At 47.3% G+C, this 16,283-nt stretch overlaps 1 protein-coding gene and 2 long non-coding RNA genes across 3 annotated transcripts in view; 1 reads left to right on the top strand and 2 right to left on the bottom strand.

Moving 5' to 3' along the window:
- Positions 1-716, bottom strand: part of LOC143688585 (uncharacterized) — a 90,377-nt gene extending 89,661 nt beyond the window's left edge. The window contains exon 1 of the long non-coding RNA XR_013178151.1: positions 659-716. This is a non-coding gene — a long non-coding RNA (uncharacterized LOC143688585). The remainder of the gene's footprint in view (positions 1-658) is intronic.
- Positions 717-737: 21 nt separating this feature from the next.
- AGO2 (argonaute RISC catalytic component 2) overlaps positions 738-16,283 on the top strand; it is a 134,015-nt gene continuing 118,469 nt past the window's right edge. The window contains exon 1 of the mRNA XM_077166705.1: positions 738-804. Coding sequence (XP_077022820.1) covers positions 783-804 — 22 coding nt within the window. The 5' untranslated portion in view covers positions 738-782. The remainder of the gene's footprint in view (positions 805-16,283) is intronic.
- LOC143688582 (uncharacterized) lies at positions 7,051-7,676 on the bottom strand. The gene is made up of 2 exons (XR_013178147.1): positions 7,547-7,676; positions 7,051-7,379 (listed from the first exon to the last, which is right to left on the bottom strand). It is a non-coding gene; the product is annotated as an uncharacterized LOC143688582 (long non-coding RNA).

Raw genomic sequence — 16,283 nt, forward strand, 5'->3', positions numbered from 1 at the left:
GGCAGGACTCTCCCCCCGCAACCCTCTGCCACAAGGAGCAGCCATTAGGGATTTCCTACGGGCGCCAGAGGCGGTGGTGCTGGCGGTGGTGGTGGTGGGGAAATAAACAAAACAAGGAGTGTTTCTTCTTTTTTTTTTCCTTCCCGGCCTTCGGATGCTGGACCTGCTCCTCCCAGTGGGGCAGGAGGGCGTCGCCTTTCTGAGCTGCCGTAGAGAGGACCCCCCAGCTCGGTGCCCGCCCCCGCGGCGGGGACTCCGCACCCCCAGGGGATCGCGCCGCCCCGGGTCCGCCCGCCCGACTCGGGTCCCCGCCCCGAAGACCCCTATCCCCGCCAGTCCCGGACTCCCACCTCCAAGCCTTCCAGCCTCCGCCCCGGCGGGGTCTCGGCGCCCCAAAGCGCCCGCGCGGTCCCGGGTTCCCGCCCCGGCCTGGGCCAAGCCAGCCGCAGCCGCCACTACCGCGGACCCCGCGCGCCCGGCCCGGCCTTCCCTTCGCGAGCGCGCGCCCGCCGCCTCGCTCCCCCTCCGCCCCTCCCCCTCCCCTCCCTCTTCCCCTCCCCCTCCCCTCCCTCTTCCCCTCCCCCCTCCCTCCCTCCCCCCTCCCTCCCTCCCGCCCTCAGGCCGCCTCCGCCCGCCGCCCGGGCCGCGTCGGGGAAACCTGTTTGGCGAGGCGGCCGCGCTGGGGCGGGTCGTGCGGCCGGCGGCTCCCTCGCGGCTCGCGGAGTCGGGGCCCGTGGCGCGCGCGGCCGGCCCTCGGCCCGGAGCCCCTCGGCGGCGCCACCATGTATTCGGGAGCCGGCCCCGGTGAGTGCTCGCGCGGCGGGCGGCGGGCGGCGGGAGGCGGCGGGCCGGGCGGTTAACGCCTGCTCTCCCCGGTGGCGGTTGGCCGGGCCCGGCGCGGGCGCAGCGGCGCGGCCCGAGGAGGCGGCGGGCGGGCCGGGCCGCGCTGGCGGCTGTTTTCCCGGCCCCCGCGGCCCCCACGAGTCGTCGGACGCCTCGCGCGGCCTCCGGGCGCTCCGGACCTCGGGCCCGGCGGGCTGGAGCCGGGGCGGGGGCCGGGTCCGGGTCGGGGCCAGGCGGGCCGCGCTGCGAGTAGGCCCCAGGCCCGGAGCGCCTGGCCTTGCCCCGCCTCGGCCCGCCCGGCCTCGGCCCGCCCGCCGGGCTACTCACGGCCCCGCCGCCCCCTCGCCGCGCGGGAGGATGGTCAGCCGCGCGGACCCGAAACGCGAGGGGCTTTCCGCGCGGCTGCCGGCGGGCGGCTGGGCCGCGGCGGGGGTCCAGCCCCGGTGCGGGGGCGTCCGGGGGGCGCCCAACTGGGGTGCCCCGCTCCGGCCGCGGCGGCGGGGAGAGCAGAGATGCTCTCCAGAGCGCGCGGGTTCGTTGTTGTTGTTGTTTTCCAGCACTTCTTTGGTCCGTTCTCTGAAGCAAAGTCTGGAAATGCTGAATTGTGGCCAGTTCTGTTGGTATTTTGGAATGGAGACTAAAACGGATAGAAAACGGCACCCTAAAACTGCGTGCCTCATTTTTATTCCAGACACGCTGTCTTCATTATTCAAGTGCTAATTGCTTTTTTTTTTAATTGGAGAAGTTGTGGGCTTACAGAACAGAACAATCTTGCATAAAATAAAATTCAGTATTCCCATATAGTATCCCGTTATTAACCCCTTGCATTGGAGTTGTTGGAATTGATGGAAGCACGTGTTGATAAAGGTACTATTAACTATTGTCCGTGGTTTAACTAAGGGTTTACTATACTGTGCGGTTTCATGATTTTTCTTTTCCAAAATGTTTATTCTAATTCTGTATATATATACCCTAATATTTCCCTTTTTAACTACATTCAAATATCTAATTCCGTGATGTTAATTATGTTCACAGTGCTGTGCTATCTTCACCACCATCCATCCTCCAGAATAGAAACTGCCCATTTTAATCCTTAACTCCCTGTTCCTTACCCGTACCCCAACCCCGGCCCCTGAGAAACTAAATTCTAGATTCTGACTCTCCGGGTAGCTAATTGCCTTTCACAGTCTTACTAGAAAACGGTGAGGCAATTTGTTGATTTCTTTTGCACCTCTTCTTTCTAGGCAGCTTCTCTTTTCTTTGGAAAAGTTTGAAAAAACTTAAAGCAGTAACACATTACCAAAAAAAAAAAAAAAATGCAGAGTAGAAAGGCGGTTTCCTTGCTGGGCCAGAAAATGGTCAAGTGTTGAAATGCTTTTTCACCTTCTCCCGCCAGGCACGTGGCTGGTATGTTTCCCCGCCAGCCCTGCCTCTGGGACTGGGTTTGGCCTGCCCCCTTTGTCCCCAGACTTCAGTCAGCTGCAGGCCCTGCGGGGCTCGGGGTCTGGCTCTCTGGGCCTAGCTGGAAGCGTTTGCATTCCCCACCCCCTGCCTACGTCTGGCAGCAGCCCTCTCCCTTTCTGCTCCAAACCTGCTCCACGTCCCTCTTGGATGGCTGGTGGGGACTGTTTTCCGTCGTCCCCCATGGCTGTGCCTGGTGAAGTCTGTGTGTGGTACTTGTTGGCACTGTTAGGTAGAAAGCTTCTTGGGGCAGAGTTTGATTGGCTTTCTGGCCCTCAGTCTGTGATAGAAGGATGGTTTGGACCCACACCCGGGAGGTGCCAGAGTGCCGGGGGTGGGGGGGTGTGATGTGGGGAGACCCCTGCTCGCTCTGTGGCCACAAGCCCTGGGGTCTGGTTCTGGCTTCTTGAGACCTTGGGCCGGCCGTCCCCCACCGGTGAAGTGGGACCCGATAGTCCCCCACCATGTTGAGTGAGGGTCTCCAGGTGACCTCTCTAAAGGGACCCACCCCAGTGATGTTAGCCTGCAGTCCCTACATTTTTTCAGACTTTTGGTTTAAAAATCGGAAGAACCTTGAGGAAGGTCAAGCTTTTGTGCTAAGAGTTTTGCGTGTAATTTAATCCCTTTGGCCAGCTTGCTGATGGTGGTGGTGTTTCTTCATTTTGAAGACAGACAGCAGAAATTCAGAGAGGTTAAGAACTTCCCCCAAGGTCATATAACCAGTGAGCCTTAGAACAATCTGACTCCCAAGCTGATTCTCTGTAGACAGTCCTTAGAGAAGTGGCTTTCGATCCTTTTTTGACCTTGACCCACAGTAAGAAATACCTGTTACGTTTAGACCAGAACAAACACATATGATTGAAACGAGAGTTTCACGAAGAACACTTAGTACCTTGCTGCACTTCCCTGAGATGCATTCTTGTCGTTTAAAAAAAAAAAGTCTTTAACCCTCTGGATCTCTGGCCTATTCTGTTCACTATCTACTTTTTGAAAAATCCCCTTCTGGTGTGGCCTTAACATTGTGGCATGGGGCTGGGGTGGGGGTAAGGGACGCAGTTCACAGACAAAACTTGCTCTGGAATGGGACAGCTTTGGTTGAAAAAATAAATGGGTCTGCGGGATAATTCTTAGCTAATGTCAGGATGGGAATGAACCCAAGTTTCAGGTTGTACAGTGTGCCGTAATTATAAGGCTGTGGTGCAGTTCAGTTTTAGTCCACACGCTAAGGCTTTGAATTTTGTTTAAAACGAATTTTTGGAATAGTCTTTTCAATGAGTCTCCTTTTTATGTTTTATTTCCTAATTTAGAGTAATGGAAAGACGTTTAATTTACATTGTATAATACTTACCAGTAGGTTTGCTACTTCCAATTTTAATGTATTTGTAAACAACTTAATACATTAATTTAAAAAACATTCACATTAGATGTTTATTATATCTATGACAAAGAATTACTATTACATACATGTCTGGACTTTGAAGTTAGACATGTTACCATTTCTTAGTTGTTGGAACTATTTGGGTTCTAATGAAACTGATGGATTCTGCCCTGAACCTTCATTAATGAACAGATTAGTCTGATTTTTTTTAACAGCTTAAAGCTCTTACATAGTGTCTGAGCAACTGTATACTCCAAACTGGTTTTATTGACTTTATTCTGCTCAGAGCCCTGTGTGCTAGCCTCCTCTCCCATTTGCTACACGCTAACTATGGGACACCTTAGTCTCCTTTGACAGTTGTCTAAACAGGATTTAGACATTGAGATGAGCTGATTTACAGGGTGGTTTCTAGTACCTTTTAACTCCTTTTGCAAGCCACTTCTCCATTCCCCTCACCCACCCAACCCACCAGCTCTCTGAATGGAGGTAATAATACTGCACCTTGCCGCAGCCACCAACTGCCCTCTGCCACTGTGAAGCTGCTGTGAGCTGGATGGCACAGCCGAGGGTTTGGGAATTATCTGTCTGTGCAGACTCCCCCTTGGATCTGTGAAAAACTTTGAGGAGGACTGTAAATGAGTGTGGAAGAAGAAAGGCTGTAAAAGCTTCAATTCCTAAAGCCTAGAAGGTTTTATTTTTAATTATTTATTTTTATTTTATCCCATAAGATTTTACCAAGCAGAATTTTTTTTTGTTAACGTCTTCATCATTGACTTCTAATTCCTGTGTCAAAAGTTAGCAATGCCAGTTGAGTGTATTCTTTACAATGTGAGTTATGTAACACTCTGCAGTAACATGCCAGCCTGAAAAAGGATGTTTTTGTTACGTGGATTGTTACTGTGAATCTTCGAAATGTAACATTTGATCTTCTTATAGTTTCTGTGGTGATATAATTTAATTTAAAATACACAAAAGTTGAGCCAGTAGTACTATATACTCCCACTTACCCATCAGCAGTATTCAGCAGTTATCAGTAGTTCACACATTTGTGTAAAATATATTGCTTTCCTCTTTTTTATTCCAAAGCAAATTTCAGACCTGTCCTTTCACCACTGCATGCTTAAGTATGGATGTTTAAAGCAAAGGTACAACAAATAACAAAAAAGTAACAAAAATGAAAATAAAAACAATAAACAAAAAAAGAAAAACAAGCAAAAAAACCAACAAAGGTACATCTTCTTAACATAATCCAATGCCATTATCACACTTAACAGCCCATAGTTTCTCTTGTTATCTCAGAAATGTTTACAGTTGGTTGTTTTGGATCCTGAATTTTTATAGAAGTTCACAAGTTACATTTGTTTATATGTCTCTTGAGGCTCTTTAATCTAGACTCTAGAGCTTGGACCCCTTTCCCCCCACCTCTTTTTTTTTTCCTTCCTACTGTTGACTTATTGCAGACATGTATGTTTTTAAATTCTCCTTCAGGTTATGTATATCTTTTCCCCCCCTAGTTTTCTTTAATTGATTCTAAAATGAACCCCATTGCCCAAGATCACTCCTTTTTAGGTTTTGGATTGTTGGGGAAGACTTACTGGAGACCAGTTGCTGTCGATTTTAATCCAGGCTCATCTCTCTTGGGCACATCTATCTTAGGTGTTTTGGGATGGGTTATTTTGCATCTTTATCTTTCAGTTCCAGTAGAATCTTTTGTTTGTGGCACTCTTTCACCAGAAGTGACATTTTATGATATGTAGAAAGTATGGATGATGGCTGTGGATCTTGTGGAGATTGTCTCATAGTTATTCAGATGAGGTGGATTCTTTTCCTCCCCAGTTCTGAGTTGAGAAATGGAAGAAATGGGTTGTCTCCTTTAGTAATCTTTGCCCTTATCTGTTCCTGGCCATTCCTCTAGACTTGACAGCGTCACTCCCAGCCCACTCCCAATGTCATTATCTCCTCTTGAGCTGCTGCCTCTCTGGCACTTGTCCACCCCAATGCCTGCGCTGGATGCCAACAACCTGTCCCTTCCGTGGCTTCTGTCACAGTCCAGCTTTTGCTGTGGCAGAATATCAAGCTACACTCTTCTGATTTTTTTTCTCCGTACTTCCACCTCAAAAGTATTTGTGACCCAATACAGTGTCCTCGTATTTTAGCTTTTAACAGAGCTCTCTGCATAATGAACCTACAGTTGCTCATCCCAGGTGGGGACTTTTGAAGGCAAATGGGCACTGTTATCTCCCAGGGACACAGGCCTGAGCGAATCAGGAGGGGCAGTCTCCCTGACAGAGTACATTGAAAAATCTTAGACCTATATATAAGCTCAAAAATAGCAGGTTCGAACATTTTCCACTTGTTGCGCTTTTTAGTCATTTTGTGCTTAGTGAAGTTCTCATAAAATTAGTAGAGCGCAAGGATGGAGTGTGAGAAGTTGCCTCAGATTTGTACCAAAAGGCGCATCTGGGTGACGCTTCTCCCAGTTGTCAGCTAGTGGGGTGGGGAAGTGAAGGGGGTTTGGGGGTGTGTGCGGGGAGGGGAGGAGTGATATGGAGAGGGGGGCCAGTCTGGGCCCGGCCTCTGTCTGCTGAGAACTGAGGTCTTGCCAGGCTCTTGGGGTGTGGAATCACAAACTCGAAACCCCACCTTTTATATCTTCCTCATCCAGCCTTCTGGGTTGCATTGAGTGGTGGGACCCATAGATAGACCAGGAGACTGCCCGCTCAGCCCCAGCCCGTCCTGGTCCCATTATGTGGTCTTTGCCAGCTGGTTCTCTTCCATAGTTCTCAGTTTCCACCTCTGGAAAGTGAGGAGTTTGGACATTCCCTACCACTCCCACCTCCTGTGACTGTTTCCCCTTTATTCTGTTCTTGTGGCTTGTGCCTCGTGGCCAAGGAGCTGGGTCTGTGGGTGGGACTAGTGCTCTGCCCACTGCTCCTCTGAAGGCTGCACTGGCCACGCGGTGGACGCCAGGCCAGGGCTTAGGTCCACCTGGCCTCTGCATTAGGTGCCCGTGGTGCTGCTGCTGCTTTTTAAATTTTTATTGAAAAATCTTTACACACATACATTCACTCCATACATGGTATACAATCAGTGGCTCGTAGTATCATCACTAGTTTTGTATTCATCACTATAATCATTTTTAGAACATTTGCATCACTCTAAAAAAAATAAAAAGAAAAAAGAAAAAATTCATACATCCCATATCCTTACCCCTCCCTCTCATTGACTCACAGTATTTCCATCTACCCAATTTATTTTACCGCTTAACCCCCCCATTCTTTATTTTTTAATCCATATTTTTCTACTCATCTGCCCATACCCTGGATAAAAGGAGCATCAGACACAAGGTTCTCACAATCACACAGTCCCATTGTAAATGTTATATCTTTATACAATCGTTTTCAAGAATCAAGGCTACTTGAACACTGCTCAGCAGTTTCAGGTACTTTCTTCCAGCCACTCCAGTACATCACAAACTAAAAAGGGATATCTGTATAATGCATAAGAATAACCTCCAGGATAACTTCTCGATTCTGTTTGAAATCTCTCAGCCACTGAGAGGTTTTATTTTGTCTCATTTCTCTCTTCTCCCCTTTGGTCAAGAATGTGTTCTCAATCCCTTGATGCCAGATTTCAGCTCATCCCAGGAGTCCTGTCCCATGTTGCCAGGGAGATTTACACCCCTGGAAGTCATGTCCTACATAAGAGGGAGAACAGTGAGTTCACCTGTGGAGTTGGCTTAGAGAGAGAGGTCACATCTGAGCAACAAAAGAGGTTCTCTGGGGGTGTATTAGTTAGGGTTCTCTAGAGAAACAGAACCAACAGAGAACACTTGCAAATATAAAATTTATGAAAGTGTCTCACGTGACCGTAGGAACGCATAGTCCAAAATCCACAGGGCAGGCTGCGAAGCCGATGACTCCAATGGATGGCCTGGATGAACTCCACAGGAGAGGCTCACCAGCCAAAGCAGGAATGCAACCTGTCTCCTCTGAGTCCTCCTTAAAAGGCTTCCCATGATTGGATTTAGCATCACTAATTGCAGAAGACACTCCCCTTTGGCTGATTACAAATGGAATCAGCTGTGGATGTAGCTGACGTGATTATGACCTAATCCTATGAAATGTCCTCATTGCAACAGACAGGCCAGCGCTTGCCCAATCAGATGAACAGGTACCACAACTTGGCCAAGTTGACACCTGTCCCTAACCATGACAGGGGGTGAAACTTTTAGGCCTAATTTTAAGTAAACTTGGCCTGTCCTTTGAAGGAATAAATTTCATAGGGGCGAACCCCACCAGTGAAGACTCAGCCATTTGATTTGGTTGTCCCCACTGCTTATGAGAATATCAGAAATTTTCCTCTGGTGCTTCTTTTCTTATTATTGCCTCAAAATATACCAGTTTCCAGAGTTAGGCATTTCTTGGGAGTACTGGTGCTGTTAAATACTGCAGACTATTATGGACACAAAGGGAATTAAAAATACACTCACACACATGCATACACACGTGTGCATGCTTACATGCATGCCTCACTCCCTGGTCAGGTCAGAATGGGGCCAAGGGGCCTAGCAAAGGCCAGTCCAGAGTGGACCCCAGTAAGTTCTCAGTGAAAACTGTTCTGTATTTCTGTATCTATCTTTTTAAATACCTATATAAAACAGAGCTACAGCAGAGCTGAAAAACAGGCCAACTCAGGAGTGTCCTTTTTTGTATGTGAGCCTGTCTCTGGAGAGATGGTACAGGATCTCTGGGAGCAATATTTTTGTAGTTTTCTAAGTTATTTTTGAGTGTTTCAGTTGTGAGTTCTGATACTTAGAGAATTAGTGTAAAGAAGGAGGTGTCTAGAAGCTTTTACCTTACGTTTCCACACAAAAAAGTCAGAATTGCTAGGTTCATAGGCCAGAATAATTTGAGAAGTTTTGTCTGGTTTTCCTCGTAAAGCTAAAAAAAATATGACGATGACTGTTGGTAGTTTATCCTTACAATGTAATGTCAGTTTGTTGCTGGGAGATGCTTAAATTGACTGCGTTTGTTCAGGAGGTCGAAGGATTCAGAGGTTGTGGGACTTTGCTGCGCTTAGATGGTGGGTCTCTTGCCCACCAGGTGGGCCTCAGGTTGGCCGAGCTCCTGGGAGAGTGAAGGTGGCAGGGCACTCGGCAGCAGTGGCAACTTCCCTGGCCAGTGCGGTGGCTGCTGCTGCGCCCCTCCTGCAGACTTACTTTAGTGCGGCGCCACCCGGGTCCCCTCGGAGCTTGGGCTGGCCGTGCCAGGCGGGCAGGTGGGGAAGCCGAGGCTGCAATTTTCAAACCAGCCTTAGAACTCGCAAGTGCTGTGCCGGCATCATTTGTTTGTGTGTGTGTGTATGTGTGTGTGTGTGTGTGTGTGTGTGTGTGTGAACAAAGGAATTAACGAGAGTAACACAAGTAAAAAGTGGGGAGAAGGCAGAGGCAGCTGCAGGGCGATGAAGAGGGTGGCTCTGAACAAAGACCCAATATCAAGGTGCCCCGAGCTCCAGGGAGAACCCTCCACCCGCCATCACTGCAGCCCCTCCTCTCAGCACCGCCCCTCCGGCTCGGGATGGGTAGCTGACCTTAGTCTCTCAACCCTTCTGAGCCTCGGTCTCCTCCACGGGGTCAGAGAAGGATGCCTGGAGTGGTGGACTTTGCTCAGGGGGCAGCGCCGGCAGCGGGTGCCTGCTGTCCACTCTGGTTTCCACCGCCGCTTGCTCTGTGCGGATCCGCCTTGTCTGCCTCCGCAGTGCCGCGCTCGTACCCGGCTCTGAGCCCTCCTCTCCTCCAGCCTCTGTGACCGCGGGGTCCCTACTCGGGAGCACTGAAGGAAAAGGAAGGCTTTTAAAGACCAGGTCCCTGGGAAGTAGCCTTGTAGACTGAGACCAGGGAGTGCCTCGCCCCGGGCCGGTCCTGCATGCGGACTCAGATGCGGTGGGGCTGTCTCTGTGGGTGGGACGTGGCTGGATGCGCCCATGGCCTCTGCCCCGGCCCTGCCGCTTTGGGCGGCGCGATGTATTAGCGTTAAAGCTTTAGTAGACGTGGGTGCTTCCTCCGAACGGACCGGAGTGTTCATCATGAGTTAACTTTGAGCTGTGGGCCTTGAAAGCTTGTGCGGGGACGAGCCATCAGTATCCCGTGGGGAGGCGTCCCGGTTCTTGCAGCCCCTCAGGAGGCTGGAGGCTGGAAGAGGGGCCGCCGACGCTGCGGAAGGCTTCTCTTTTTCCCTCAGGTTGGGGTGTGGAGGGCCAGGCCTGTTCGCTATAGTCTCCTCGACCCCATTTCTCTTCAGTTTGGTTTACTCGCATTCTGCCGGCAGGGAAGCTGGTCCAGAGTGCGCGCCCGGGCGTGGTGGATTAATCTGTAATTCATTCGGCGAGATTGGAGGGTTGTAGAAGTGGAAAGATGAGAACCCCAAAGTCTGAGCTCTTGGGAAACTGGTTCTCTGCCTCTGGCCCTTGTCGATCCCCTGAGTGCCAGGCATTTTTCCAGAACATTTCAGAGCATTTCTGGATGAAGCAGACCCAGCTCCACCTTACTGCTGCATATGGGACCCAGAGAGTGGGCGTATGGGGGGGGGCGCTGCTGAGCCAGGAGACCAGTCACTTCTTGCTGGAGCAACCAGTGGCACCAGAGAGGCAGTATTTGGAGTTAAAAGAATGGGGGGACGGGTTGATTTCTTTCCCTGTGAATGGAGAGGACGTGACCACAGCCACACTGCTGAGCGCCTGGCGTGTTCCAGGCCCCACAGAGCGCAGAGCAGACCCCAGGTGGGAGGGGCGTGGCAGTCTGAACAAGACGTATGACATACTCACTGGATAGCTTGGAGTGGATCGTGCACTGGGTGTGGGGAGGGGCCGTCACCCCGTTTTGCACAGGGTGAGCAGTGCAGGCGCATTATGAATTTGAGATTGGAGCAGGGACTTGAAGAAGGGGAAGAAGGGGGTCCAGGGGGTACTGTGTGGAGGGGGACCCCGGCTGACTTTGTTGTAAAAGAATTGCTCTGTTTTCTGTGTTCAGAGCTGACGGGCAGGGTGGAAGCCCACAGGCCTGCCCAGAGGAGGCTGCAGGTGCTGGTCACAGTGGAGGGGATGCGCGTCCACAGCGACCCCTTCGTGGGGAACCCTGCTTCATCTGCACTCCCCCTCACATTCCACTTCCCTCCTTATTTTGATTCAAATCCCAGTCATGGCACCTTATTTACAAATATTTCAGAATATATAACTGCAAGATGAGGGCCCCGTATTCATATCTCTCCCTCCTTGTAACCACGTTGCTGTCACCAGGCCCTTCAAGACCAACCCTCCCAGTGACTCAGCCACACAGGCAGTGGCCAAGGCACACCAGTTATTTTATTTTTTTAAATTCATTTATTTATTAAACATACCAACATACAAATACAAACATTCTTACCATATGATCATTTTATCTATATCTATATAATCAGTAATTCACAATATCATCACATAGTTGTATATTCATCATCATGATCATTTCTTAGAACATTTGCATCAATTCAGAAAAAGAAATAAAAAGAAAACAAAAAAATTCATACATACCATACCTCTTACCCCTCCCTTTCATTCCCAGTTTCTTTCTTTCTTTCTTTTTTTAAAAATATTTTTGTTGATGAAACAACATACAAATACAAACATTCTTAACATACAAATGTTCCATACGTGGTATGCAGTCAGTGGCTCACAATATCATCACATAGTTGTGTATTCATCACTATGATCATTTCTTAGAAAATTTGCAGAAAGTATTTTTCATTCCAGAAAAAGAAAAAAGAAAAAACTCACACATGCCATACCCCCCACCCCCCACTCATTGACCACTGGTATTTCCATCTACCCAGTTTGTTTTATCCCTCATCCTTCCTGTAATTTATTTATTTTTTATCCATATATATATATATATATATATATATATATATATATATTTTGCTTATCTGTCCATACGCTGGATAAAAGGAGCATTAGACACAAGGTTTTCACAATCACACAGTCACAAAGTGATAGCTTTATACACTTGTCTTCAAGAATCAAGGCTGCTGGAACACAGCTCAACAGTTTCAGGTACTTCCCTCTAGCCACTCCAATATACCATAAACTAAAAAGGAGTATCTGTATAATGCATAAGAATAACCTCCAGGATAACCTCTCAACTCTGAAGTCTCTCAACTGGGGCAGATTTTGAAGACAGAAGAAACATCTATGAGTGAACCCTTGTTTGGAAGGAAGAGGTAGGTCCAGATTGGCAGCCAGAGGGTAGGAAACTACGACTGACGGGCCACACAGCAGTCCACAGATCTTACTCAGAGTTGGCTATGGTCTGACCACTGCCCATCACTGGGCCCAGGACCCCACCCCACTTTACCCTGGTCATCTTTGGGGTTCCTTTGTCTTCTGCAGTCTGTGGCCATTCCTCAGTCTTCATGTTAGTGATCTTACATGGGAGCTCTTTCAGATTGGCTCCAGTGTCCTTTTGACATGCCCCATCATTTTTTGAGCATTTCCTTTCTTGACCTACAAGATGTTCCTGGCTCATCTTGATTCCCTGGAAGCACACATTTCCTCAAGGAGCCTTGGTTTCCTGGATGGGAGAATAACGCTAGATCTGTGTGAGCGTGTTCTTTGCTGCTCATCTCCTGGTGCACAGGGCTAGGAAGTATGTATTCAGAGAGACACACGTGGGCAGACACATCCTTATTGATCTCTGTCTAGCCTCCTGTACAAATATTAAGAACCATGAGTGCGTACTGGTACTTCTGACTTAAGTCCAGCACCACAGGGTTTATTCTGGTCTTCCCTTTTCCTTTTGTATTGTTCTTTATCAGGCAGGGAGAAACCTGGCTCTCCTTAGCCACAATATATTTACTTATTTGTTTGTAGTATATACATAAAGCAACTTTAGAATCACCTATCCCTGTGAGAAACAAACTTACCAGCAAGAATGCAGCATGTGTATACAGCATTCTCATTTTCAGTTTTATAGCCTACAGTCAAACATTGTTTTCCAAAGTTCTTTAAGCTACTTCCTTTCTTCTCTACTCCTTTCATAGTGGTTACATTAGGTTCATTTGTTACTGTTTTTATTCCGTTTATTCCATTTCGGAAGCCTCTCCCTTGTCCTGGTTGAGTTTACAGAGTTTATTTTTCATGTTCTAAGAGTTAGAGCTATACATGTATATATATATATAGAGAGAGAAGGCTTGCTCTTCCCAGTTCCCCAACTTTATTCACATCTCAGTTTTCCCCTCATGTCCTCTTCTGTCCCAGAATCCCTTCCAGGATGCCATATTCTAGTTAACTATCAAATCTCCTTAGGCTCCTTTTGGCTGTGACAATTTCTCAGACTTTTCCTTACTTTTGATGACCTTTAGCAGTTCTGAGGCGACATGGTCAAGTATTTTGTAGGATGCATCTCTACTGGAATTTGATGTGTTCCTTCATTTTTAAAAAAAAATTATTTATTAATTAAAAAATAAACAAAATAAAAAACATACATAATCAGTAATTCACAATATCATTACCTAGTTGCATATTCATCATTTCTTAGAACATTTGCATTAATTCAGAAAAAGAAACAAAAAGACAATTGAAAAAGAAATGAACCGAACACAGGAAAGAAAAAACAAAAAAGATTATACCTATCATACCCCTTACCCCTTGCCTTCACTGATCACTACTAGCATTTCAAACTAAATTTATTTTAACATTTCTTCCCTCTATTATTTATTTTTATTCTATATGTTCTACTCATCTGTTGACAAGGTAGATAAAAGAACATCAGACACAAGGTTTTCACAATCACACAGTCACATTGTTACAGCTGTATCATTATTCAATCATCCTCAAGAAACATGGCTACTGGAACACAGCTCTACATTTTCAGGCAGTTCCCTCCAGCCTCTCCATTACATCTTGAATAACAAGATGATATCTACCCGATGCATAAGAATAACCTCCAGGATAATCTCTGGACTCTGTTTGAAATCTCTCAGCCATTGACACTTTGTCTCATTTCCTCCCAATCCCTTGATACTAAGTCTCAGCTCATTCTAGGGTTTTTTTCAATTTCTTGATGCTAAGTCTCTGCTCATTCCAAGATCTCTGTCCCATGTTGCCAGGAAGGTCCACACCCCTGGGAGTCATGTCCTATGTAGACAGGGGAAGGGTGGTGAGATGGCTTGTTGTGTTGGCTGTAGAGAGAGGCCACATCTGAGCAACAAAAGAGGCTCTCTTGCTACCCTCCACTTTCATTCTTGCATGTATGCGCTTTTTATACTTTCATGAATATTTTAGAGTGTATGTGGTAGTTAGATTCAGTTGTCAACTTGGCCAGGTGAGTGTACCTAGTTTTGTTGTTGTGGACATGAACCAATGGTACGCGAACCTCATCTGTTGTTGATTTACGTCCTTCTGCAATGAAGGACGTTTGACTTAATTGGCTGGTGCTTAAATGAGAGAGCGCAATGTAGCACAGCCTAAGCTGCTCAGCATACCTTATCTCAGCACTCGCAGCTCAGCCCAGGCCTTTGGAAGTGCAGAAAGAAATCACCCTGTGAAAAGTTGTTGGAACCCAGGGGCCTGGAGAGAAGGCCAGCAGAGACCATCCTGGGCCTTCCCACGTAAGAAAGAACCTCAGTGGAAAGTTAACTGCCTTTCCTCTGAAGAACTAACAAAATAAATCCCCTTTTATTAAAAGCCAACCCATTTCTGGTGTGTTGCATTCTGGCAGCTAGCAAACCAGAACAGTGTATATCTAAAAAGATAAGTGCTGTCTTAAAAAAAAATAACCATAATACCATTATCTTACCTAAAATTAACAAAAATTTCTTACTGTTGTCATGTGTCCAGGGTGTTCACATTTATGATAGTCTCAAATGTTGTGGTCCTTTTTGAAACAGGATCGAAATAAGGTCTGTTTTGCACTGCCTCTGAAGTACCTTTTAATCTATAAATTCTCCCTCCCTTTCTTTTTTTCTTTTGAATTTGCTGAGTTTCCCACAGTCTAGATTTTTGGTTTTGTCCCTGTGGTAAAGTTTAACATGTTCCTCTGGCCTTGCATTTTCTGTGAATTGTTAGTTTGCTCCTTTGTAGATTTGGCTAGTTATAGGTTTTATCTCTTTTTTTTTTAATTTTTTAATTTTTTTGCATGAAACCTCCATGGTAGTTATTAGCAGATGCCTTCAGAGCATCCAAGCAGATCGTAAATGGTAAACAATTGGAGTTTGGGGGTCTGGAGTGGGAGGGGGAGTCATTTGGACAAGGCAGTTGGCTTTCTGGTATCCGTTGTAGTTGACGCTGTGTAAGTGTGGATCATGGGATCCGGGCGGGAGTGTCAGGTGAGGAGAGAAGCACCTGGCCCGTGCTGAGCCCCCTCCTGCAGATGCCAAGGGCCGAGCATGGGACTTGCTGGCCCAGTGCCCCCAGTGGCATTGGGCAGGTGGACCTTAGGCTGTAACACAGGTGGAGGAACCCCCAGATGGGAGACGGGCCTTTTTTGGATACTGTTTGCTGAGTTACACATAGCCCCCAACTCTTGAAAGGTGACTTTAAAAAAAATATATATTTTTATTGACAGTCTTCGCACACATACAGCCCATACATGGTGTACAATCAGTGGGTCACAATATCATCACATAGTTGTATATTCATCACTATGATCATTTTTTAGAACATTTGCATCACTCCAGAAAAAAATGAATGGTGACTTCTTAATTAGTGAAATAATAATGCACTGCAGTAACCTGTTATGTTCAAACTTTTAGTTGCTTTCTTTGTTAATTTTACAACACACGTATTTCATCTCTGGATCAGGTTCAGGACGTATTTCCCTTGACACCCTGACTGTTTATGTGTACTTAAATCTTGTGAATGCATTGTCTTGGCCATGTGTAAAAATAGGTGTTAGTTTTATGTGTCCATGGGTACTCCTGAATTCAGGGGCTCTTTTAAAATAGGGTGCTTTGGTTCCCAAAGTGTTCTCCCCACAACCCTCAGTTCCCCTCACTTTCTGAGGAGCGCTCGACTGAGTGAGTGATCCTTTCCACTCCTTCTCCTTAAAGGAAAATAATCAGTAAGCCTCTGGAAGAGGGTGGGGAGTGGGCAGGACCTGATGGTGGTTTCTGTTGTGTGTTTGGGAGGAAAAAAAAATGAATAAAGGAAGCACAAAGCAGTGTAAGAGAAAGAGAAAGAAGGGAGATCCTGCAAGGAGGGAAGAGAGTGTACAGAGGAAGAGGACAAGAAAGCCATTCCAGAGTGGGGACGGGGTTGGGGCATGAGGTAAGAGCTGACTCTGTCCCTGCTGGTTGCCCTAGCAGCCCTTGCCCCCACCCCCAATCACAGGTGCCTCCGCTTTCTTCACTCCCTTCTCTCCCAGCTCCTCTCCGTGCCGTGCTTACATGGACTATGTGTCATTGTTTTGTGTGTCCTTGCATCTAGTTCTTCTACTGTAGAAGAGATTCACTTGATTTTTTTCTTGCTGATGATAAGTAGTCTGGAGGGAAAAATGAGATTGTTATTCGTGTTTCAGTTAAAATCTGAAACACACCGAGGAGAGCCAGAGCCCTGACTCTTATCTTGA

Source organism: Tamandua tetradactyla, chromosome 6 (assembly GCF_023851605.1).
Source record: "Tamandua tetradactyla isolate mTamTet1 chromosome 6, mTamTet1.pri, whole genome shotgun sequence".
Taxonomy (NCBI): Eukaryota; Metazoa; Chordata; class Mammalia; order Pilosa; family Myrmecophagidae; genus Tamandua; species Tamandua tetradactyla.